Below are 27,071 nucleotides of genomic sequence, written 5' to 3' on the forward strand. Positions count from 1 at the left end.
CTTGGGAGATAGCTAACAGAGATGAGATGGGTCAAGAGTAGCAGCAGTGCTCTATAGATCATCTCTTTTCAAGGCAAATCTCACTGGAAGGAGGGACATACATCCCCGACTTCTCTAAATTCGGATCCGGCGTACGGCCAGTTAGGGCATGTTTGTTGCAGTATGCTACTCTCCACCTGAGACATCTCACTATTTCCAAGATGTTTGTGAGGAGGCCGACCCGTCACCATATGCGGCCCTTCATCCAGACATTGTAGATTTCTCAAAACACAAAGAAGCCCTTCTAGTTAGGGCCTTCAACACGAGGATAAGCATACGTCAAGTACCGCTCCTTCGCTTCCGAAACGATGCCATTCTACTGTTGGATATGGACCTAGATGATCTAGATATTATGCGAGTCCACCCCGATAGGCCAGCCCCAATCGCAGCATATGGACATGCACTGTTGGATATGGGTAGGATGCATGATTTCATTATTTACAATGGTCTATACATGCAAGGTGTGTGTGAGATGGTGGATGAATGCAAGGTGAATGAAGAATGCTACGTGAGAGTCACAATGAAAGGGTGATATCCTTTCATTAATGTCCCTTGAGATCACTCAAGTTTCATCTTCCCATTTACACCTACCCTTATCCTATGACCCATGCATCTCCCATTCAATGCACCTTAATGCACCCTTCCCTTCCTATTGCCCCTAGGACCTAGACACGTGTGTGCATATCTTTATTAATAAAATAAGTATCACATGTCCAAACTTGATACCATTTGAAGCAGCGGCTCCAGCTCGACTAGTCCTATCTACTCAGATGATCCACCACCTTAACAAATCGGTCGGTGTCCATCATAACTACAAATGCATGTTACACCATTGGCATATAATATATAATAATGTTTTAATGTCTACTAATCACAGATTAGTGTATTCTCTTGTCATGACACTCCCTCCTGCTTGAACGGGCTGAAGTCCTCTTCTAGATCCTTTTTTTTCTCTCTCTTGCGTACGCTTTTCTCTTTTACTCCTGCATTTGCATCTCCTCTTCATAATCTGCAAATAGTCTTCTCTTGGTAGTACACGATCTCTTTTGAATCAAAACTTAAATCCCATCTCCTCTTTATACTGAATATTCAAAAAGCATAAGTACCACTGCAGTGCCTCTTCAGTATCTCTTCATGCTCAGAATCCTCTTCTGAATACTTCGCTGCTGAAATCTCTTTATAGTAACCTACTCAATAAGCTGAAACATATTCTCAACAAATTGGTCAGTATTAAAACGATTCTCTCACCCAAATGTTTTATTGAACTAGGTGGACCTTGGCTATAGATGATTTTGTGATGAAGAGCTTCTTAATCTATAGAGACTATTGATCATCACTCTCTTTTTCCAACTCTTCTATTTCAGCCCTATTCATTCCATAAGACGCTCTACACGGAGGAGAAAATTCTTTATTCTCTATCTGTACTCTACAATGAATATGCCTACTCTCTATTCAGTTCACACATCTATACACCAATGTTGGCTGAATGGATAGCATTTACTCTTGGTTCTATGTTCACCGTAGAGTCTTGGGATGAGGAGGTAGAAGTCTCACCCTCCTGCTTGGATGCTTTGCCTTTCCCTTTTACAAAAATGGTCTTGGCAATTTTGGCTAATAGAGTAGTACATTTATGCCATGGGTGCCCTGGCTTATGTTTCTTACATCCGAAACATTTACCCTCCTTAATTAGCTTTTTCTTCTCATCATCAGTCATGGAAGGAAATGGTATCCATCCAGGATGTGATTGGCTTTTAACATTTTGTACAATAGCTTTCTCTTTTCCTTTGTTGAGAGGTTTCCGAGGATTCAATTTCCTCTCAGCAATCTCAGCCAATTTAGTGAGGTCTTTCAAGGTGGTTGGGTTGAATATTTCAACCTCATACCTCACTTTCGGGGTTAGGGATGCTAAACACTTCTTCCTTCAATCATCCTCGCTCTTCTCAGGTAACTCTAAAGAGAGTTGCCTGAACCTAGCTGTAAATTCAGAGCTACTCTCCTTATCGAATTGCCTGAACCTTTCCCAGCAAAAGGTCAATTCTTCTTCATGCCTCAGAGGCATGAAAGTGGCCTTAAGCTGCTCTACAAATTTGGACCATTGAAGAATAGGCTCTTTTCCCGTTTGTGATAAGGACCACCACATCAAAGCATCCTTCTGTAAATGCAGTGTGGCAAGAGCAAGCTTCTCGTGGTCGATCTTATCTTGATGGGCAAATTTTTGGGCTGTATCTTTGATTGCAACTGCCTATAATGAGGAGCCCCTATGTCACAAAGATGCATTTGAAAGTCATGAATGGATGCAGGCCATGAGAATTGAACTTGATTCCATTCAAGCAAATGGCACATGGGACTGGTGTGATTTGCCTACAGGCAAATGTGCCATCGGCACAAAGTGGGTTTACAAATTGAAGCGCAAAGCTGATGGCAGTGTTGATCGCTATAAAGCTTGCCTTGTTGTGAAAGGTTATGCCCAGCAGCATGGTATTGACTTTGAAGAGACATTTGCTCCCACTTCACACATCACGACCATTCGTTGTGTCATTGCACTTGCATCTGACACACATTGGGAGGTCCATCAGTTGGACATTAAGAACGCCTTTCTTCACGGGGATTTAGTGGAAGAGATCTATGTCACTCAGCTTCCAGGATTTGAACTTCCATGGTCTGAAAATAAGGTATGCTGGCTTAAAAAGGTTCTTTATGGTTTGAAGCAGGTACCAAAGGCATACTATGCCAAGATACATTCTTTTCTGCTTACGGAGGCTACTCTTTATGTTCGGAAGAGTGAATCAAAATTAGAAATGCTTACGGAGGCTACTCTTTATGTTCGGAAGAGTGAATCAAAATTTCTAATTTTGATTCTATAAGTGGATGACATGCTTATGACTGGGCCAACTTGCAGAAAATTGCAGATTTCAAGGCAGCTTTGCAAAAATCTTTTGCCATGACAAATATGGGCCGGTTGCACTATTACTTGGGCATCCATTTTGCATACGTTGAAGGGGTATAATGACGAGTCAGGCCAAGTATATTGGACAGCTCTTAGACCGCTTTAAGTTTGAACAGGCTGTGGGCTGCCTTATTTATTAATATCACACCCGGCCTGATCTTCAATATGCCGTCTCCCAGTTGAGTAGGTACATGCACATCTACCTAGTACACAGCATTGGCAAGCAATGAAGTGGGTCTTTCGTTACTTGAAGGCAACACAAAATTTGGGACTGTTCTATGGTTCTGAGACTCCCTTGGTCTTGCATGCTTTCACAAACAGTGACTGGGCAGGTTGTTATGACACGAGAGTGTGCCACAATGGCAACTCTTCATGCTTGGATCTTCATGCATTTCATGGTTCAGCAAGAAGCAGGGTACAGTTGCTACTTCCAATTGTGAAGCTCAATACACAGCAGCCTTCACAACTACAGTAAAGTGTGTCTGGCTCCGTAAGCTACTCATAGATCTTGACATCAGCCAGCCAGCTTCTACTACCATCTGCATTGACCACCAGAGTGCTTTGGCTATTGCGAGAAACCCAATGTTTCATGCGTGCACAAAGCACATTGAGGTTCATTATCATTGTGTTCAAGAGCGACTGTCAGCTGGAGACATATAGTTGTCCTATGTTCTCACAGAGGACAACTTAGAAGATCTCTTCACAAAGGCTCTACCACGGCTCAAGTTTGAGATTTTTTGACATGCCTTACACTTGGCACCATTTGTTACGTGATTTTGATCTCCCTATACTGTCATAGGGTGCTATATCCATTTCGGACGAATATGTGCAACCATGATATAGTTTCCAGGTATACCTAGACTCAATCAACCCTTAGGTTGACTTCATTGGTCAACCATATGGTTGACCTCAGGGCCATCTAGGCCTTCCCTTTGTACTTTCTCATTAACCTAGATGAATCCAGGAACATTCCCAAACTCATCCTCTAAAAACACAACATAGTGCAGTTTCAATCTCATGATAGTCACTCACAAGGTTGAAAACCATTAACTCCATCATGCATAGCAAGGACTAGCTACTATGACATCCCCACTCATGTCATCAGCGCCCAACAGTGGGTGTAGACCATAGTATAAAAATATGCTCTCACACATACAAATCCACACACCCACACATACTTGAGCATCCATTTATACAAAGTCTTCGTACTGAGTTTCTGTCGGCACTACGGAGGTGAAGGGCAGACTCAGCCATGATGAAGGCTAGCACTAAAGGAGAAGGCTAATCAAAAGGTAGTCCAAAATCTCTTCATTCAAGCTACAACTGCTTGTGAAGTCTAAACATTTTCATTTTAGTCTCTCCCCAACAAGCATCTAAATCTAAATCTAGCTGATAGGGCAACGCACCATTTAAGATAGAAAGAATTATCACAATACCAGCAGGCCGCAAGTTGGACGAAAACTTCACAAGGTGAAATTTGCATGTCCGCTAATACGGCAGAAGCATAAACCTAGATGAATCCAGGAACATTCCCAAACTCATCCTCTAAAAACACAACATAGTGCAGTTTCAATCTCATGATAGTCACTCACAAGGTTGAAAACCATTAACTCCATCATGCATAGCAAGGACTAGCTACTATGACATCCCCACTGACGTCATCAGCGCCCAACAGTGGGTGTAGACCATAGTATAAAAATATGCTCTCACACATACAAATCCACACACCCACACATACTTGAGCATCCATTTATACAAAGTCTTCGTACTGAGTTTCTGTCGGCACTCCGGAGGTGAAGGGCAGACTCAGCCATGATGAAGGCTAGCACTAAAGGAGAAGGCTAATCAAAAGGTAGTCCAAAATCTCTTCATTCAAGCTACAACTGCTTGTGAAGTCTAAACATTTTCAATTTAGTCTCTCCCCAACGAGCATCTAAATCTAAATCTAGCTGATAGGGCAACGCACCATTTAAGATAGAAAGAATTATCACAATACCAGCAGGCCGCAACTTGGATGAAAACTTTGTACTTTCTCATTATCCATTTGCAAGTACTCATGTTTGCTTCAGCTTGTTGTTTGCTCCCTTGCATTCCACTCCGTTTCCATTGCTTCCCACACCCAACAACCACCGATCACTCACACTACCTATCACGACACACTTTGACCACAGTCTCTCACCTAAATATTCGGCCCACCTATATACATTGGTCACATACCACTATTGAATGTATGTCTATAGATTTTGTTCGGTTGTATGGCCTCTTGCAAATTTCGAAGTTGTATTGCCTTTAGATAATTTCGTAGAGCTATAGAGGAACATGTTTTGGACAAAGGAGATCTCCTATGGATGTACATCCGTGGGCTAGGCCGCTGGTAAGTGAATGTATGCAGATTGGCTGAGTGATATTCGTAAGTCGCTAACGTACAATGGCTTTGGAGTAGGATGAGTAGGTGAGCAATGGTGCACAAAAGCGAGGCATACACGAATTGGTGGTTGTGACTTAAATGATCCACAGATATCAACAAGCAATGTTGCGGGTGGCTCTGTTTACGTATTCTATCCCAACCTAGGATTGGTATCGTGGGCAACTCTAGCTATGTATTCCTTTCCAACCCAGGTTGAATGGTAGCATCAACAACCAGAAGCCCCTCCCACCCTTTTTATTGCACTCTTGTCTTTGCCTATCAAACAATCCCTTGAACGGAAGAAGTTTTGCTTAAGGATCTTCTATTGAAGCAAAGGCAAACAAATATTAGCACTATTCAAAAGACTATTTTTTATTTTGCTTGTATAAATTTGCGTGCACGAAGAAAATTTTGCGTTGGGTTCACTTGATTAAGCACAAGGCATCTGTGATGCGCAACAATAATATTTGATATCACAGTTTGCCCATTATACAGCAACCGAAACGTGCATTCAATCAACATATTGGCATCACATGCACTAGAAGCACAAGTCCCAAAATCTCAGAGGCACAAGAACATTTCGCAAGAAAATACCAAGATACGGACTTTTAGAAGCTGGAATGCCTCCCATAAGACAGTGCAAGACAACCTTGCAAAAAGAAAAGAAAACCACATAGGCCGAGGAAAAACCACATACTCTACTAACTCTCTGTCTCAAATCCACATAGACAAGCAAACCCAATTATGGATGTTCCAGTATGTCCCAAATCCACACGTAGACATAGACAAGCAAATCCAATCATGAACATTCCAAATCACTGCCGAAGCTCAAATTGGTGTGAAGTACAGCAAATGGAAAGAAAAAGTATTTATTACATATGCAATGAACTCAGTACATAGGCCCTCATGACCTTTCGTACGGCTGTACAGTCCTTGTGAAGCTGCAAGGCTGCATATTTGACACCACTTGCCTGTGAAAAGTGTGCACGATGTGGGGCATAGTGCATCTGAGAGATGGGTGCTAACTGGTTAGGAACATCATATAGCGTGCGTGCGTAGGCATGCCAGAGTTTGGTGTCTGATTGTATTAACGTCTACTTGAGACCTTTCGAGACCAAAAACCTCTATTAACTAATAGCGGTTCTTTTACATCCAAAATCTTTAAAACATCTTTACAAAACTTGCTATGTTCTGAGTATTTGCTTGGCTAACTTGTGTGCTAGCCCGAGAACTTTGTTGCGGTTTCCCAAAACTTCCTTTAGGTAGCACCCCAACAGTTTGGCTGCTTGTTCCAAGTGGGGTTTTAGGTTTCCAGTGCTGCCACTATTTTTCCACCTAATCTATGCATAAGCTCGACAATATAGGAGCACATGCTACTCATTTTCTACCTTCCTTGTGGGGCGGATTTTGCAAATTCTTGTGTCTCTTGGGATCTTGGATCTCGCCCACCTGCCCCTTTCCACCTATGGTCATCACACACACACGCGGGGGGGGGGGGACGGGGATTTTACTTTTTGGTCGGGGGGGGGGGGGGGGGGGGGGGGGGGGGTAGTTATGCAGGAAGCAAGGGGCTAGTGTGGCTTCAAGTAAGGAGTCAACATCAAAACGTGAGGTACACTAGGAGTGAGATGGGCTTATATAGCCCTTCTAGGTCCAAACAGCCCCTAGCCATTACTCCCAGCCCTAACTAACTTGGCCTAGTTATGGCCTTCAGCAACTGGTCTCCAGATATGTACCTCTGGTGGAGCTTCAGTTTTCAGCCTGATTGGGCTGTGTCAATACAGATCTATACACGACCAATTCTTGCTTAATGATTGCTTCCATAGTTGTGCATTACATATATGGTGAATTCCCTCAAATAGCTCAAGCAATTATTTCTCAATTAATCAAGACTGAATGTGAGAATCTTATCAGTGATTTCTACAGTTGTTTACTAAAGAATATTGAGCTTTGCTGTGCATTTATGGTGAAAATGTTTTTTTTTTTAATCCTCTTTTAACCTATCTCATCCCCAAGGGCACATGCCACAACAGCCTAATGTGCAGGGTGCTTAATGAGAATAATAAAAATCCCTTTTGCAAGCTAGTTACTAGTAAAGGCATGAATAAACTGAAAGAGAAGCATGTATGAGGATGTGTAACATGAAAGTAAATTAGGAGTTGTTTATGGGCAGTACACATCCCTCCAGTTACAACATAAACCTGAAATACTCTGATCCAAGGAAAGTATGAGGATGTGTAACATGAACATTAATTCAGAGTTGTTTGAGGGTAGTACACATCCCCTGTAGTTACAACACAAACCTGACATACTCTGATCCTCAAGTCGGTAGAGGTTTTTGACTATCGATATTAACTCTATAAAAAGAACAAAATCCGAGAAAAGTATACCTATACTCAAAGAATAGGCGCCGACCATCCACCACCAAGCCATTCTCTCCTACACCGTCCATCATCTTTCTGGCCGCATCCTAGCTTGAGAGAAATTTAATTAGAATTCATGTTCATACGCAAAACAATGTTTAAAAATGGTCTCCAAAGAATGGGATCAAAGCTTGAAATCGCAAGAACTCACCACTGATGGGAAATCAATGAATGCAAAGCCACGTGAGATGCCTGTATTCCTTTCCTTGATCACCCGCACATGCCTCAAAGGACCCCATTCAACCTGGTAATTTTCACAGCTATCATTTCAACTTTGCAGTAGATGAAAGAGCTGTCAACGGCTACAATTTCAAATAATTATACTTTATCTAAACCTACAAACAAAGAAACATTGAGATAAGCAAAAAAGACAAAGGAAAGGACAGAACAGCACAGAAAGAGAGAGAGAGAGGTGGGAGGGAGGGGGGGATTCTTTAGAAGAACAACCAACGAAGGAGGAGGAAAGGGGGCCGCGGCCTGCAGCTGGGAAGAGGAGAGGAGGGGGGGCATGCTGGAATTAAACTACTGAGTTAAGAAAGATGCACTTATGGACTCATCGGTTCCAAACCCTCTAGGTAAAAGCTCTTCAGTAGGGTCCCAGTAGACAACAGGGAGAGAGGGATGAATGCAGAAAGACACACACAAAGAGAGAGAGAGAGAGAGAGAGAGAGAGAGAGAGAGAGAGAGAGAGCTTTCAATGCATGGGAAGAGAGGGAGGAGGAAACCAAGTTTTATTGAAAGGACAGAGATGCCAACATCAGCTCAAGTAGTGTCACAGATCTCCAAAGGTCTGATTCGAATGCATGCACAGGTTGGACCAGCGGGAGAGGTGTCATTGCTAAGGAAGTCTGAGCAAGGAGCAAGGTCTCACGAGAATGAGCCATTAGTGAATGTCCCGTGCTGAGAGACATAGCCTCCTAAAGATGAGAAGACTGGGTACTCCACCAAAAAACGCCTACCTGAATAAAGACCCTTTTGGGGCACAAAAAATATAGCAAACAGGAGCTTTGAGATACCAGGCAGCATGGAAGCTAATGCTGCGAGGAAGAGGGATGAAGGAGGTTGCTAAGAGAAATGTAGGAGTTGGGGGCACTGTCAAGGCCAAACTAACCTTGGGGAGAGAGAAAACAAATGGATCTATGCTTCAGGGTCCACCAGTAGTACTGATGTGCAGTGCTGTGAAGCTCACAGCAGCTCCCCATAAAAGACTATTGTAAGGATAAAACATATGCGCATAGATTATGATAACCTACGGGATGCCTGCATGGAGCAATGTTCTAGTTCCAGCTCCATGTCCATCGGCATACCCAAAATTTTATCATATAGAAAGAGAAGAGAGAGAGAGAGAGAGAGAGAGAGAGAGAGAGAGACACACACACACACACAGAGACAGGGATGCCCATACAGCCAAACAATGGGGAGAAAATGAAAATATGGAGACCAGTATTTACGCGATCAAAAACAACAAACCATCGAAATGTTAGAGAAAAGGCAACCTGGCTCATTTAGGAAGGAAACACTTTACACACAGGCCACCGTTTAACTTTTGAATGGAATTTACCCATCTCTGACTGAAATAGAAACAGGCATATTTACGTTAGAGGATTAGAGGACAGGTAGCATTAGAAACAATAAAAGCCACAGAGCATGACAGAAACACCATACACACCACACAGTGAAGAAAAAGCAATATGTACATGATAAAAGGCAATACAAAGGGAGCATCTCTCTTTACCACACAGTGAAGAAAAGGCAAGATGCACATGATAAAAGGCAATACAAAGGAAGCATCTCTCTTTACCAGTGCTTGATAGAGGTCCTCTTCAACGGTTTTCTGTGAAAGCCCTTTCACAACAAGAGTAGCTGATGGAGCCTGTAGCATAGAAACTTTCAGAATGAAAAAACATACAATAATAGAGCTTTAATCCAAGCTACTATCTTCCAGACAACCATCATGCTTTACTTCAAAACCATGCAATGATTGGGTGTGCAATATAGCGTGGCAGCAATTACCACTGCAGGCTGTTCCCGATGACGTTTCTCATCCCTCGCACGTTTCTTTTCATTGCGGGACTCATAATGGGGTTCTTCATAACTGCGCTCTCGCTTTTCTCTATGACTTCGAGAAGATGAGCGAGACCTCCTTGATCGATGTTCATGACCATACGAACGAGAACGTTCTCTACGCCTGCCTCGTTCTGGGCTTTCATCCCTGTCCTTACTCCTTTGTTTTTCCTTGTCCCTTTTTTTCGTCTTTCGCCGACTCCGATCCTTCTTGTCTTTTTCATGGTCTGAACCATACTCGTCATACCTGGAATGAGCATGCTCTCGATCCCAGCTCCCCTCCCTACTAACTCTAAGGGCTGGTCGTTTGTAAGCATAGTCATCACCATCAAAGCTGTCCCTCTCTGGGTTGACAAATCTGCCCACTCTCTCAAATCCATAGTCTCGGAAACTTTCAGCTTCCCGAAACTTATCAATATCACGGAATTTGTCAGCTTCTCTAAAATTATTGATGTCTCGGAAACTGTCAATCTCTCTATAGTCAACATCTCTGTAAGTGTCGATTTCCCTGTAACTATCAACAAATCCAACCTTAGCATGCCTTTGTGGTCCTCGGATGATAGCTAATTCTTCTTCCAAAGTTGTCCTTCTAGTAGGAGGCCACATCCCAAGCACTGGTGGAGCCATCTGAAATCGATCTCCCTCCAGAAGCAAGTCCCTGTGAAAACCTCCCCTTGTATACCCATTTTCTCGAGGAAATCCTGCTTCTGCAAAACTTCTTCCCCCATAAGGCCCACCAACTCTGTGCATGCAAATGCCAGGGCACAGACATCACAGTTATGATAACCATGAAACTCATGATCAATAAAACCTACTCATTAGTGAGCTCTCTACATCTAACGATGACAATAGCACATAAAAGCTGCAAAAGACAATAACAGGGAAGACCTCAACCAGATTTCAATGCTAAACGAGTAGCAAACGACTTTACTAGGAAACAGATATCTCAAAAGAGCGAAAGAGCAATAAATTACCTGAAGTCCGTATCATGGACTGGATTGTATCTCTCCAAACCCTGTGAATCCAAAAGAATAAGGGCGAGTCAGCATCCAAAAAGAAACATTCAGGATGTCTCGTATCAGTGAAATCCACTTCCATATCCACGAGTGGCCATGGGCTGCTTGCTTGCTGTTTATGATGGATAATCTACGGAGAGAATCATGTGATCCATTAATCTTGGAAGAATGGGTTCACCCCACAACCGTTTAAGGAGAAAAACACAGCTTATCATGTATATCATACGCTTTTATTATCCCATCCTGCTTGATGCAGCAGAAACCTCCCCGTATCCATGGCGTCTTCCTGGTTCCACATCTTCTCGAACCAACACCTCTATTTCATTGTAGAATGTTTGCAGCTTTCGGAGGATCCCTGTCCTGAAACGGATGCACACACACAGGGAACTGTTACACCACTATCTTAAAACTTCAAGTGTGACGGGATCTTCTTCCTTCAGCATGGGCCTTCTTTTAGGCCCCATTTCTTTGCATCAATTTCTATACCCGAGCTTTCCTACTCCCACAACGTTTGACTTTGCCTCTTTTTTTAAACAGCCGCTGTCCTTACCCATACGAACACCATCGCCTCTGTGAAATGGAACCATTAAACTCTAAATGGTTACCAGCAATCAGAACCCAAACAGACAGTACACCTAATAAACTAATGAACCTAACATAGAAGGGGAACAAACTGAAAATTTCTGAACTCCATAGGCTACAGCAGGGAGAAAAGCCATAGCAATTAAGACCAGGACGAAGCCCGACCGCCCAGAACCGGCGCTTTCCTCCGAGGGTCAAAGTGGTTATACCAACAATTATAACCCGATGAATTATCAGCTTTTCCACGCCAAGTACATCGTGAACCGGAGGACGGCGAGCAGAGCTCATAGCAAAGACCAAAGGACGAACCAAACACTTGGTGAAAGGCAGCCTACAGGATCTAAAAACCCACAAAAATGCGTGACCCAAGCACAAATCTTACCAAGCGCCCAAAACAACTAAGAAAGATGGTTGCAATACACAGGAGACGGACATTTGATAGGGACCCAAAACAAGAAATGAGGAACCCAAAAAAAGCAGAGCAAGACAGAGGACGTACGATGGCATGCGCGCTCCCGATCCTCTGCAAAATCAATGGAGGAAGCTGTTCGGAATGCCTTGTCTTCAGAATGAGAACAACTAAGTAAAAGGGGCAAAAGGAGAAGATGAAGATGCAATGCCTTGCACAGGGCTACAACAGAAGATCAACTTACTTAGTCTCTCACAATACCCATCATTAGCTATATAGCACATGCCTAATTACTCCATTAGTGGATTATATTTCCCAAGGGAGAGAGGACTCTTTAATATGATTTTTGATTAAAAGGTCATCTTGTCCCCCCATACATTGAAAAAGTGTCCATTAGATCTCCATTCGTAGGTCCCCACGATGAGAAAAAAAATCTCATTAGTAGCAGTTCAGGAAAGGTGTGTAGGGAATTAAGGTAAGGCTGATGGCGAATTAATGGATTCGAGAGGACTCGTTTCGAGAGAGTTCCAGCTGGTCGGTTTCAAGAAGGTTCCCTCCACCGCCCTCAACAAGTATATGAGGGGGAGGGGAGGGGAGGGGGGAGGGGGAGGGAGACTTGAGGGAGGGGAAGGCATAGAGACGGTTGAGTGGAGGGGAGAGGGGGAGCGCTGAGTAGTGCGGAGGGGAGAGGCAACACAGGATGGTGGCAGCGTGGTAATTAATTGATTTTAGCTTCGGTTAATAGATTGAAGGGGGCCGATCAAGAGACAAATTAATGATTTTATTTAGGATGAGCGAGTAGGAGAGCAAGTGAGTAGAGTGGACATATTTCTTAGGCTTCTTCCACATAGCCGAGATGCGTACATTTGGGTGCGGAGTTTTAGTTCACACTAGTGCGGAAGTGGATCCACCAAAAAGTTGCTGACTACTTCCGCCACCCCTCTCGTCCTTTTTTTACGGAGGATGGTGAAGATGTTATCATTATATAACAATAACTCGAAGGTGCTCGCACTACCATCGCACTTGCCTATGTGGAAACAAGCCCAATGCCCACGGCTTTAGGTGTATAGATTGGCAATGCCTCGCTAAAGGAGTGCTTTAGGCAGGGTTCGCAAACATCTAGGCGACGGAAGGGTTAAGGGGCGTTCAAATTTGTTGGCACAACATAAATGGTCTTGTCCGTCGTATTTGTTTTCGTCTTGCCTAGGCAAGCCGCCCAAGGGTGTGGATGACCAAAAACGTGGGAGTTTGAGGAGCACACCTCATATTGATCCAAGCAAATGGGTTGGAGCTACTGGTCAATGCCCAAACACCATTTCTTGTTGCAATGTTCAGTCATGTGTGAATCCTACCTTAGTAAAGACTTGGAAGTCCCTTGTTGTGATTGTCTACATGTTGTTATCCTTTCCTATCAAGGGATAGAAGTCGTTTAGGGTGACTCTTCGTTTGTTAGTGATGTCTATAAGCCTGTGATAATGGAAACATTTTGGTTTTTCTAAGGTCATCCTTAATGTTCCCAATCCTACTCGTGCTTCACTGAATGTCACTTTTGTTGGATGCTTTTTCTCTACACATTGTGTCTAGTTTTTTAAAGTCTTTCTCCTTGCCTTTTTGCCTTTGGCACCCTATGCCTCCTTGTTTATTGTAGGCAATCTAGTGGAGAGTTTCTAATACATGGATGTTCACGAGACCATCTATTTGTGTATGGCACATTAATCTAAAACGTTATCCAACAATCCATGTTTGTTGCTTTCAATATCTTATTTTGTCATTATTCTTTCCATTGTTTTAATTTGAGAATCGTACTTGCCTTACTCGTAGTTGCTCACTTTAGCAAGCCCTTGACTTATCATCCTATAATTTGTTCGAGCGTGGTGTAAACCCTTGAGCATGGAACAATTCTTCACTGATCTTTTTTATAGGATATTGAGCATGCTTGAGAAAAGGTATACACTTAAGGTCATACCTTTTGGGATCAGCCATAATTGTTGAACATGTAATCTGCACAAGGTGCGAGAAGGGAAGCATCTTCAAAAAAAAAAAGGAATCTGAGTGAATGTGTTTCGAACGTAAATGGAATCCGAATTACTGTCTTATCTTTCATGTCTATTTGCTTATTGGATGTCTCTGATTATCTTTTCCTAAGTCTTTTAATCAAAATGAGAGAGAGAGAGAGATTCTTCAATATGTGTTAAGAATACTTCCAAGTGAGGTGAGAGATCCACACGAAAACATCAAACCTTTGCCTTGCAACCCATTCAACCTGAATACAAATGCAGAGTACTCAACCCCTTTAACATTAGTGATCCTATGGGTTCGAAAACTCATCAAGTCGGTGATCAAAGGACTAAATGAATGCCACCCCCGCATTGTTGCAATTGCAGAGGGGAATGTTGTGCAATCTCTCGAGCATCAACACTCACACCTGGAGAGATCGAGGCCACGATTTGTGATGAAAGAGATGTGAATGCCAAGAGATGATCTGTTGGATGCTGATAGACCCACAACACCCTGCTAATGGCAATCTTTAGTTCATCAATATATTACTCAAAGTGATCCCTCTGTTTTGGGAACAAATTCTACACCTGTCGGAACAACAGTAACAGTTGGTTTGAATCCTCAAAGTAAGAGTTGAGTATGATCCTAGAAACAACACAAGCGATGACGACTTTAACAACAATTTGGACGATGATGAAAAGAAGAAGAAGAAGAAGGTAGCAAAGAAAGCTAAAAAGGAAAAGGTAAAAGAAAAGAAAGAGAAGTCAAAGTTGAAAAAGACCTCAAAATCAGAAGAAATAGCGAAGCTGGTAGAGCAGAAACTCCAGAGTCTAGGAATGACAAACAATCAACCATGATTTCAATGTAGTATTTTTACGAAGAATCACCCCACAGAGGTGTGTTGGTATAATCCCAATGCATGGACAAATCAAGGCCAACATCCACCTTGAATCTTAGCAACGGGAGCTAATGCGATCTCCATTGGGGAGAATGCCGCAGAAGCAGCACAATAGATGCAACAACCACTGCAACAAGGCAATTGGAATCAATAAAGAAACTGGAACCAACAAAGAGACTCGGATCTGAATTCCAAAGAATGTGGATACTATCATGCGTTGGAATAGCACAAACTGCCCATTATGGGTGAAGCATCGGTTTGACAATCACATGATAGCCACCCCAGAACCCACAGCAGAATCAACAACCACCGCCACAGGCCAACGCGGTAATAATTCAGGAACTGCAAAAAATCCCCCAACGCGGAAGAACGTGCTTGGTAAGGAATCGCCAATACGATCAATATAGTTATGCAACTGTTCCGGATGTATGCTCATTGAGGACATTCTAGAGAGTTAAGAAAAGGTTGGCATGCTAGCCGTGACAAGATCTAAGGGACCAGTGAGGGAAAAGCCACCAGAAGACAAAGAACGAAAGACTGAGCAATTGTGCTGGCATGATCAGGAAGCAGTACGCACATCAGCGCTAAAAGAAATACAAAAGATATAGGTTAAGAGGCAAAGAACCCGGTCTGGCAGCCAAAGGAGAAATCTAGTGGGATGGTGAATCCGATAGGTGATTAGACAAAAAGTCCGACGCAAAATCTGTCGAGGAAGTCTGAAATAAAATCCACAAATTGGAATTTGGAATTGAAACACAAAATCACGTGAGGATGGCCTCTCAACAGAATTGTTTACAACCCTAAAGCAGGCGTCAATAAAAATCACACTAGATCAATTGTTGAGTCTAGTTCCAGCATTTTCGCAAAAAATTTATCAAGCAATTTCAAGCCGACAAAAATTAAAAACAGATGGAGGAAACCCCGCAAGAGGAAGAGTACCAAGACGTTGCAAAAGATCCACTAGTCATGCAAGCTAGATGATGTGGACTACAAGGTCCCAACGATAAAGGTACATTTCAATGGTCAAGAAATACAAGGTACATTACTGGAGGGAGGATTGGGTGTGAACATTCTCCCGCATAGCATATATAAAAAGATGGGATTGAGCGACATGGAAGAGGCCCAATTCCAAATAAAGATGGCAGATCAACAGTGTGTCCAACCATTGGGCATTGTTCAGAACCAACAGATCAGCATTGAAGGTATGATATTCAGAGTGAATTTCGTGGTTCTAGAAATGGGAAAAGGCAATTTGTCCAACCCAACGCTACTGGGCTGACCTTGGTTCAAAATGGCATGGATCAAGCAGGATTGGGGAGCATCCAAAATCACAGTCCAAAGTGGAAGGAAGAAATTACGGCTGGAAATGACTTTGAAGGTGCTTTTCCAATAGGAGAATAGACCATTGATTGCACAATGTGTCAACATGCTTACAGAAATGGATGATGACGAGGAGCAAGAATTCTTGGATGTGAACTCGTCTATTGTACCTTTGTTTGAAATAGATGTGAACCACATCACGCACCACTACCTGACAGAACCAGCCAAGGTATTCCAAGTTTCAGCCGAAAAACCCAACAAGGTCCAAAAAATCCAACAAAATGGTCACGGACTCAAAATTTGAAAAAGAAGTGAAGGATAGTTCCGCACAGCAAAAATGGAATGAACATGTGATAAAAGAAGTCTTGGAAGCATAGAAGGTCAAATGAAAAGAACATTGAGAGTAAAGGAAGATGTTTTGGAGGAATTGAACCTTGGGACGACGGATGAACCGCAATCGATGAAAATCAGCGTGTGCATGCAAGATGAAAGTTTAGGGAGGATCTAGTGCAATTGTTGATAGAGTTCAAAGATGTATTTGCATGGGAATATACAGACATGAAAGCAATGGACCCGTCTCTGTGTGCATCAAATCAACCTCAAGCATGATGCAGTGCCAGTTGTGTAGCAGAGATACCGAATAAATCCAAACTATGCGAAGTTGGTGAAAGAAGAAATTGACAAGTTACTCAGAGCTGGTTTTATCTACTCGGTAGATAAGGTCACATGGTTGTCACCCATCGTGATTGACTCGAAAAAGAATGGCAAACTGCATGTTTGTGTGGACTACAGAAAGCTGAATGCAACACTATAACTAATCCATTTCCTTTGCCCTTTTGCGACACGATGTTAGATGCAGTTGTCGAACACGAGGTATACAATTTTCTGGATGGGTTCACCGTGTATAGCCATATTTGGATGGCTAAAAAAGATAAAGTCAAAACAACATTTGTGACAAAATGGGGGGTGTTTGCCACTAGTAATGTGATGAGTCTTGGCTTGAAGAACGCACCGCCTACATTCCAAGGGCGGATACAGAAGGTTTTTGCCCCGTATCTTACAACATTTATCAGGGTATTCTTGGATGATTTCAGTGTGTTTGGGAAAAAGGAAGATCACCTTGAACACCTCAGACTGTGTTTTGTCACGTGTCAGGAGTCTCGACTCAGCTTGAATCCAATAAAATGTGCCTTTGTAGTCTGAAGGGGGGTTCTACTAGGGAACATCATTTTTGAAGAAGGGATGGCAATCGACCCAAGAAAAGTGGCAGCCATTCACGAAGCAAAGGCACCGTGAAATGCAAAGGAAGTCATGTGATTCATTGGCCAAATCGAGTGGCACAACCGATTTGTGCGGTACCTTTCCCATGTATGTCAACCTCTGACAAAGTTGACAAAGAAGAAAGAACAATACATTTGGAAAGAGGATCATGAGAAAGTGTTCCAATTATTGAAAAAGATGTTAGTGGTAGCACCAATTCTACTTCCAATGGATTGGAACCTGGAATTCCATGTGTTCGTAGACACATCATGCATTGCTATCGGATCAGTATTGATGCAAACACATAGGTCCGGATGGTTCCAAATAGTGTATTATGCAAGTTGGACTTTGTCATTGGCAAAAAGCAATTATTCAGTCACCAAAAGAGAGGGACTAGGTATGATCTACTCACTACAGAAGTTTCAACATTACCTTCCGAGCAATCAGGCGGTGTTTCATGTCGACCATCAAGCATTGTTGTACTTAATGAATAAGCCTTAGCTGTCAGGAAGGCTGGCTCGATGGATATTGTTGTTACAAGAGTTCCAATACCAAGTGGTACATACACCAAGAAGACAACACTTGGTGGCAGATTACCTGAGCAGATTAGAAATAGAAGAAAGTTCACGTGGAGGCATCTCGGATGATTTATCGGATGCTACATTGTTTTCAATACAAATAATGAGGACAACAGACTAGTATGACCAGATGTTACGATTGGCATTGAGTAAACCATTTATGGTTATTGTAGGCGCATTGTACAAGCATGGAATTGGCCAAGTCATCTAGCGATGTATCCCAAAACATTAGCAACATGCAATATTACAAGAAGCTCATCAGGGGGCAGTAGGCGGACACTTTGCCAATGAGATCACAGGAAATAAATTTTTTCAGGCCGGACTTTGGTGGCTAATAGTGCTCAAGGATTGTCACGAATTTGCGGCCAAGTGTTGGTATTGTCAAAGAGATGGAAACTTTATTGATGCAGACCGATTACCTCTAAATCCCGTCCTCCCACTCGATCCATTTCAAAAATGGGGATAAGATTTCGTAGGTCCGATAAAGCCTGTGGCACAGATCACAAGGAATCAATACATTTTGGTAGCAACAGAATACTACACCAAGTGGGTTGAGGCACAAGCACTTAGAGATAACTCCTTGGGCAGTACGGCAAAATACCTATATCAGAATATCATAACCTATTTTGGATGTTTGATTGAATTGGTATCGGATCAGGGAGGCCACTTCTTGGGAAGGGCAGTAAAGAAACTAACGACAATCCACATGATTGTACACAAAGTGGCATCAACATATCACCCACAATGTAATGGGCAGTAGAAAGCACCACTAAAACAATTAAATGCATTTGAAAATGACAGTGTCAAAAAACAAGAAGGACTGGGATACCAAACTTGATTCAGCTTTATGGGCATTTCAAGCAGCGTATAAAGTCACCACGGGGATGACACCGTTTTGACTAGTCTATAGATTGGAAGCCATTATTCCAATGTAGTTCATTGTTGGTAGTCTTCGAATCATAGCAGAGAAATTAGGTTTGGAGCAATCAATGGAATTTTGCTAAGAGCAACTCACACATCACGAAGAAGATCGGTTAAAAAGCCAATATACAACATAAATAATCTAGTCACAAAGACAAGCATAGGTGAACAAGAACATAAAATATAGGTTGTTTAAAGAAGGGGATTGGGTTTTGATGTTCAAACTCCAAGTTGGGAAAATTCACGGGCAAACTGAAGTTGAGGTATGATGGGCCCTTTAACATCATTGAGGATATGGGTCAGGGAATGTTCTGGTTAAGGAATATGCATGGTTTTATCTTGCCCATGAATGGATTCTTACTCAAACCTTTTCTTGGTTTGCAAAATAGATCCGACGAGTCAAAAATAGTCAGATCTGGGTCCGACAAATCTGACTTTGTCGGAGTTGAGTCTGACAGTTTGGATCCTTGACATCCCTACCCAATCCTATGAACACACAAGGTACCCCTTTAGCCAATTCAGAGCAGTATAGGGCACAACAGGGTCCCTTACCGCCACCCATACTGGGTTTGCAACCTCCCCCACCTCATATAACTCCAGTGTTGGTGGAGGAACTACCCAATGATTGGGAGGAGCCGGAATAAGACCACGGTCACACAACTATTACCCTTGCAAGGAGGGAAGTGGCATCATAAATCACTACCTCCTACATGAGGATCAACATGTCCCAGTGTTCCAGATAGCTCCCGTGGCCGCAAGGGAAAGAGACATGAACTCCGTAATGCAAAGGCACCCGATCTAATGTTATACTTGCCAAGGTCCGCATAGGGCAAGTGAATGCCTGTATAAGGGCTCAGTGGACCCTACCATGTCATGTTTTAAATGCCAAGGGCCACATTTTTTAAAGGACTACTCCTATAGGGATCTTACCCCGGCGGTTCCACCCATGACATGCCGTACGCCCTTGTGTGCTAGTTGTAGAGTAGAGCATTTATTCAAGGATTGTATCCCTTGAGGAGACCAGCAACTCCGGCCACCCCGCCCAAGAGCACTAGCATCAATTTACTGAGTATTGAGCAGGGTCAAGTAGAGGTAGTACCCTTAAAGGTCATCATAAGGATGGAGGCCAGAGCCATAGTCAGCGAAATGAAGAAGTAGGCAAGGAAGGACAAAGTGCCCTTGCCGCAAAACCCCGAGGCGTCCCAACCCCCATAGACTAGGTCCAAGAAGGCCACCCAGGTAGGCGAAGGAATGAACCAAGTGCTCATCCAAGATGGTTCAGATGAGGAGACAACCACCCTTGCCACTTCCTCTACCTCTGGATGAGCCCTCTCCCAAGATGACCCGAGTATGCCTCCATACCCAGATGTAAACAAGCCAGTGTGGGTCCAAGGCCTCACATACCCACCTCCGTATACGGGAACCTATCCAGACCCAACCTTGGAAAAACAACACGTAATAGACGCCCAAAATTTGGTACAGGAATGCTAGGAGAAATTTGAGCATAGGCTCAAGGCTAGCATTGGGTCAAATACAATCCACTCGAACCACTTTACCACTCATAGATGGGCAAAGGAACTAAGGGTGTCAAAGAGGGTGGAAGAGAGGAATGATCTAGCTCCGATAAATTAGAGGCCCTAGACTTGATGCATCAAATGTTCTAGGAGGACCCAGTACTACAAAACCTATGAGAGGAAGGAGACATTTATGGTCTCGAGGATCTACTATTAGTAGGTAGTGAGACCTCTCAAGAACCATGCGATAGCATTGGGTTAGTAGCCTTCCTCTCCACCGAGGTTAAGATGCCAATCGCATCCTTGTTAAGAGGGAATCCTACCCTCTAGCGAGACCTCTCAAACTTGATGAATGGGCAATTCTTGCCCCTAAGACCAGTACCAACCCCAAAGTCAACCAATCGTAGGATGAAAGCAAGAACCTACCCAAGGTCGCCACTAATAAGTTAGGCCAATACTTCAAAGGTGATGATACTAATGCAGCTATCTCCATAACCTACTAGAACCAAAAGGTTGATGCCATCTTGGATGGGGGAGCAGGTGTGAGTGTCTACACCAAGGAATGCTAGGAGAGGTGGGGAAAACCTTCTCTTGAGCAAACACACCTGGTAGTGAAGTTAGCCGATGGCAGAACTATTGAACCCTTGGGAGTCCTCACTGGTATTAAGGTATTCAGCTTCATATACCCCATTAGATTTGTAGTCATAGACTTTACCCAGCAACCTGGATATGAAGCCATCCTAGGCAGGCCCTTCTTGCAAATGTCCAGACTTGTACATGATTGGCGCACCGACAACATCTATTTACGGCATGAGGAGCAAATTGTGAAAGTGGACTTGCATACCTACAAGACCCACCCACTGTCAGGACAACTATTTGCCATGAAATTTGACACAACTGCCAGGACCACATTCCTAAAACTATTCAAAACTGAGTGAAAGAAGAGGACAAGAAGGAGGCAGATGAATTTTGGTATGCCTCGCTCCCCGAGCCAGAGTTCTCTCAAAATTGGATGTACATACTAGCAACCATTGACGTCCTAGAGAGAATAGGGTTCTAATTAACAATTCCCAAGCATGAAGGGTTGAGCACGATGGTTCCCCTCAGAATGTTTAACATACTCAAACCCCATGAGGTGTGCCAAGGGTCAGTGAGGGTCAAATCAAACCTCCACTAGCTAACATATGTGGGTGCCACTGTCGATCACCATGAGTTCTCCTCCAATTGGGGAGCACGGTTGAGCAAGCTTACCTCCATGATTGGCTCCATAAGTGCTCTGAAGAAGCCCCCCTCAAGTCTAAAGCTCCCACTCTCCAAAAGCCCGAAGGCTCCCACTAGGGCCAAGAGTAATACCCCCAAAAGGGGAGTGGAGGAGGACGATGAAGAGAAGGAGGATCTACTATAAGTACCCGCCCATTACAAGGCCTACACGATCAAGGATCACAAGATCTTATACCAACAGGCCAAGAGAACTCAAGAAGAAGGGTGCTTCCAAGGATATGACGGCAAGGTTAAGGAGGTAAACCTAGCAGCGGAAGGGAAGGACCCCCAACCAATATTAATCGCAGATGACCTCACCCCCAATGAGGAGAATGCTTTAATTGCCCTCCTTTGAGAATACAAGGACTGCATGGCCTGGAAATACACAAATATGAAGGGTGTGTCAGCTAAAGTCATGCAGCACACGATACCCATGCTAGATGATGTCAAACTAGTGCATCAGCGTCCCTATCCTATGAATCCCAAATATGCGTTCATAGTGAGAGAGGAGATCCAAAAACTAATAGATGTAGGATTCATCTATGAGATAGAGCATACATATTGGGTGTCACCCATTGTGATAGTCCTAAAGAATGGAAAGATTTGACAATGCATGGATTTGAAAAAAGTCAATGCTGCCACCAGGTGCGACCACTATCCCTTGCCTTTCACGAAACATGTTCTAGAAAGGGTAGCAAAAAAGGAAGCGTATAGCTTCCTAGATGGATTCTTGGGATATAATCAAGTGTCCATTGCCCCGCAGGATCAACATAAAATTGCCTTCACAACCAAGTGGGGTGTGTATGCAGCTAAAGTAATGATATTTAGGCTTACCAATATGCCTGTGACATTCCAACGGTTGATGATCACCGTCTTCAAGGAGTACCTAAGGGACTTTGTGGAAGTCTTCTTGGATGACGTGTGTGTGAACTCGACATGGGATGATCACCTGAGATACGTGAAACTGGTCCTGGAAAGGTATAGGTTGTACTATATATCCCTGAATCCCCTCAAATGCCAATTTTGGGTCAAACACGACATGATTCTCGGCCACAGTGTGCCCAAGAATGGTCTCTCCAAGGATTACAACAAGATCAAGCTCATTCTAGAATTACTTCCCCCCACAAATGCTAAGGGCTTACATCAGTTTACAGGCCATATGGGCTACTATCGAAGGTTCATTCTATTCTACGCAGACATAGCCCGGCCATTGTACAAGCTGTTAGTAGTCTTTGAGTGGACCAAGGAATGTTAGAAATCCTTTGAAACCATCAAGCTAGCTCTGGCCACAACACCAGTATTACGGGCCTCAAACTGGAATCTAATATTCCACATTCACATAGATGCCTCCAACTTTGCTATCGAGTGTGTGTTAGCCCAACCAGGGGAGTATAACTTGGACTACCTGGTGTACTTTGCTAGCCAGCAATTCAACGGTGCCAACGTAAATTACACGACAATAGAGAGGGAAGGGGTCTATGCAGTTAAGAAGTTCATGCATTACTTGTTTGCCAATAAGTTTGTCTTTTTTGTGGATCATCAAGCATTACTGTATTTGGTTAACAAGCCCTGCATAATGGGACACATCACAAGGTGGATGCTAATCCTTCTAGAGTTCGACTTCACACTTACAGTGCATAAGGGAAAGACTCATGTCCTAGCCGACCACCTCTCAAGGATTTCCAATGGGGAAGCTCCAACGGGAGTTGAGGATGATCTCCTAGATGCTCCCCTATTCCTCATTGACATAATTCCTAAATGGGAAGCTGAAATAGGCCACTACTTGGCAAAGGGGTTGCTTTTGGATGAAGCCCTCAAGAGGGATAGAGCCCGCAAACTCATCAAGGATGTAGTGCCATATCAGCTAATCGCGGGCTAGCTATACCGCATGGGCAAGGATGGCATCATGCGCAGATGCATGTACGAGCACCAATACATTGACGTGCTTGAAGAAGCACATTTTGGGATAGTAGGCGGTCACTTTGCTGCCACTGACGTTACGGCACATAAAGTGCTGCAAGTTGGCCTTTGGTGGTCGACTCTCTTTGGAGATGCAGCTGAGTTTATCAAGCGATGCGACCCCTACCAACGAGTGCAAATCCCACATGAAGCGGACATGATGCCCCTAATGGGAATATTAACCGATCAGCCCTTTGAGAAATGGGACATAGAATTTATTGGACCGATAAGCCCAGCGGCTAAAGGAATAGGGGCCCGATACATTATCTTGGCCACATATTATTTCACCAAATGTGTGGAAGGGAGAGCCACAAGAAAAGCCAATGCATGATCTACTTCTAAGTTTTTATACGAGCAAGTCATCGCATGGTTTGGGTGTCCCTTAGGTCCGGGTGAAGTATGAGCGGAGCTTCCAAAAGTGGGTGGCATGCATGTCATCAAAGGTGCGAATGTGATGCCCATGGAGGTTGCGGACTCGAAGAGAGAGGGGTCGATGTCGGGGTTGAAGACAATTTGGTTGTTGTTGAGATTATGGAGCTTGTCGTCAATCGGTCAATTGTGGGTGGGGAGATCACAGAGGAGCAAGATGCTAAGGCAATTGATGGGAACAGAGCCATAGGTGTCATTGAATGATTGGAGGCAGAAGCAAAATCCCTCCTGGGTCATTTCCTTAGGAAAATTGTACTTCGGGAAGTTGTACATAATATTGGGGTCCTTTTGTTAGAGCTTGCGGAAGTGGGCCCAGGTCCACCAATGGTATCCCATGGGCATGTAAAGGGGGTGGATCTACCGGTCGACGTATGCACTACGATAGTAGTGCCAAAATTGCTCCTTCTTCAAAAAAGGAATGCGCCAACGAGGTTGAAGACCGACGTCAGAGTCAATGAGGGGGACAGGTGCATCGAGAGCAAGGTGGTACCCACCACATGTGCACTTTGGATGGGTTTGCTACCAGTTCTTGAAGGACTAGGTAATAAACTGGGTAAGGGGGTAAACTTTCATAATTTCGTAAAGGTGGAGGCGAAAGCCCAGCGAAAGCCTTCCAACTGCATCTTCCAGTGATGCATTGGACATCTTGGGGCAAGGAAGAGGGGTGCTCTGGAGGGATGTCATCGTTGTCCATAGGCATGGATTCCTCTTCAGCAGTGCCTGCAGGCAATGGATCGATGGGTGTATGTTCAAAATGCACCGGCTTGAGGAGCGCGTTGAGTGCCTCCTCTGGAAGGTCGACATGAGCATTGGAGGAGATAGATTGGGAGGTCTCATGTTGTGTAGAGCTTGTGTTTGAGGTGTTGGAGGAGCACTCGGGGAGATTTGTTCAAAGGAGTGGGAGCAGGACGAGATTGGTGGTTTGCTGGGGGGGTTGGGCGAGATCAGTAGGAGGGAGCTATGGGATGTCAGTCGGGGGGGCGGTGGAGTTGAAGACTGCTATGGCACTCGGCTCTTTCCTTGGTCGCTTTGGTATGGCCACTGTCTCTTCCTCATCGATTGGCATCGGTCCTGTGGCTGTCGGCTAGCCCATATCCAATTGGCAGTTGCTGTTATAGCATATGGTAGAGTGCCAGCAGTAGAGCATGGGTTTGCCGAGGACTTCGTTGTGCATCTTGAGGTCCTCCCACATCTGGGTGCAGAAGTAGTCCGCCAAGTTGGTGACCTGTAGGGCTGCTAATCTTGCCAGGATGTTGGCCATGATGGATTGGTGGTGATCCATATGTTTGACATGGGTTAGCCACTGGAGTGCACGTGTCAATTTCTCCAACACTGGCTTGGTGATCTCGGAGAAGTGGATGTGATCCTTGCTCCTCTTCCGATCATATTTGCAGATCTGGTTGAGGTTCTTGTGCATTTTTTTTATTTTAGCAGTACTTGTCTGCAATGACAGGGAGGCCGAAGGCCGCTAGCGCACACCACATCCACATTGAGGTGGTAGAAGGGGGGGTGCCTATTGCGTCGCGCAGGATGCCCACATTGGTGTTGGAGTTGTAGGCCTGGAGCGTCAAGTTCTTCTCTTAGATGGGGTTGCCCATGTCAGTGTAGGCCAAGAGGGGATCGGCGGAGACCCTTTCCCTACTTTGGTCCTTTCGGGCCGTCGACTACTGTTGAAGTGGTGTTGAGCATAGAGAATAGCTTCTTGCACCTATTGTTCACGACATTTTTGGGTGGGCGGAGTAGCTTGCAGTGCTACTCTGGTGCTGTCACTGCGATTAGGACTTTGTATTATCGGGTCTGGACTTCCTTCCGAGGGCTGGGACCAAGAGTGCTGGAGGTTGCTGGGGCTCCTTCTCCCCCTTCCCTCTTTCTCTCGTGGAAACACATTGCAACAATCTGGGAGCCGCTTGAGTGACACTTGCAATTGCTCATGTAGATGGGCAGGGCAGTTGTGCTAGATGCCTTGTAATTATGTGGCCTCAAGTCTTTGTCTATAATTATATGCAATAGAGATTACAAGTAACGTTCTAATTAATTGCCACTGTTGTCAGTGGCGAGGTGGTGTTTGGGATGGTGCCTAAGATTCCACCCGATTGGCAGTTAATTACTAGCTACCACGGTGGCTTGCAATTAAAATGGCTCATCATTAAATTTGGATGGCACCCTCCTTGAATTTTGATTAACTAAGGCGGTGGTTTAAAATGACTCATGATTATTTGGATGACACACCGGGCCTCCAATCACCAGGGTGGCCAGCTCGAACTTTATTAATATAAGGTTTGTGGCATTTGGCATCTAGCTACTTTGCTTAAAATGGCCCGTGATTATTTGGATGGCAACCTTCTTGGATTTTGATTAATTAAGGAAGTGGTTTAAAATGGCTCATGATTATTTGGATGGCACACCAGGCCTCCAGTCACCACGGTGGCTCAAAATTTGCAATATATAAGATCCGTGGCATTTGGCATTTGGGTACCTTGCTCTCATCCACCCCTACTTTGCTACTTTGCTCCATGCACCCTTCTCTAGCTCTCCTCTGCCCCTACTCTACTTTGCTCCATGCTCCCTCCTCCAGCTCTCATCCACTCATCTACTCCCCTGCTCATTCGCTCCACTGCTCACCCACTCTTTTCACCATGCCTATTACTACTATCACCCCTCGATGCAATGTGATCCAATCTTGTCTACCTTCTCATGTAAAGTCAATGTGTTCCACTCGTTAGGACTTGAAATTCTTGCTCTTTTGGAATCCCTTTGTTCCCTCGATCGATTCCCCCCACATCTACATGTCACCACCTTGAATGGCATGCACATCTCTAGCCTTTATATGGTTGTGCTCTATGGATTCCTTGGAGACATTGACAAAGGGCTAAGGATTTTCACAGTAGAGTACTCTCGTCTTGTTGGGGGGGTCCATACTTAGAGTCTTGCATTTGTGCAATGTGCACGGGCTTCAGCCTCTCCATCGTCTCCTCCATTGGCTCCTCAAAAAATTCGAATGCAGCAAGCTGGGCTGGTAGTAGCAATACTAAGTTGTACAAATATTC

General features: G+C 44.0%; 1 protein-coding gene across 3 annotated transcripts in view; it reads right to left on the reverse strand.

Annotated features, from left to right (window-relative positions):
* Nucleotides 1-12,122, reverse strand: part of LOC147882617 (uncharacterized) — a 46,760-nt gene extending 34,638 nt beyond the window's left edge. For 2 of the 3 annotated variants that reach the window (XM_087400298.1, XM_087400295.1), the window contains exons 1-7: nucleotides 11,978-12,122; nucleotides 11,123-11,256; nucleotides 10,855-10,895; nucleotides 9,830-10,622; nucleotides 9,618-9,689; nucleotides 7,968-8,060; nucleotides 7,784-7,863 (exon numbers count right to left, since the gene is read on the reverse strand). In XM_087400298.1, the coding sequence (XP_087256424.1) occupies nucleotides 7,784-7,863; nucleotides 7,968-8,060; nucleotides 9,618-9,689; nucleotides 9,830-10,622; nucleotides 10,855-10,895; nucleotides 11,123-11,194 (1,151 nt within the window). In that variant the 5' untranslated portion in view covers nucleotides 11,195-11,256; nucleotides 11,978-12,122. The remainder of the gene's footprint in view (nucleotides 1-7,783; nucleotides 7,864-7,967; nucleotides 8,061-9,617; nucleotides 9,690-9,829; nucleotides 10,623-10,854; nucleotides 10,896-11,122; nucleotides 11,257-11,977) is intronic. The other variant, XM_087400297.1, reaches the window with a different exon arrangement.
* Between the last annotated feature and the right edge of the window lie 14,949 nt (nucleotides 12,123-27,071).

The sequence above is a fragment of the Dipteris shenzhenensis genome, chromosome 29 (genome assembly GCF_047967505.1).
Source record: "Dipteris shenzhenensis isolate YYH24624 ecotype China chromosome 29, Dip_SZ_1.0, whole genome shotgun sequence".
NCBI lineage: Eukaryota > Viridiplantae > Streptophyta > Polypodiopsida > Gleicheniales > Dipteridaceae > Dipteris > Dipteris shenzhenensis.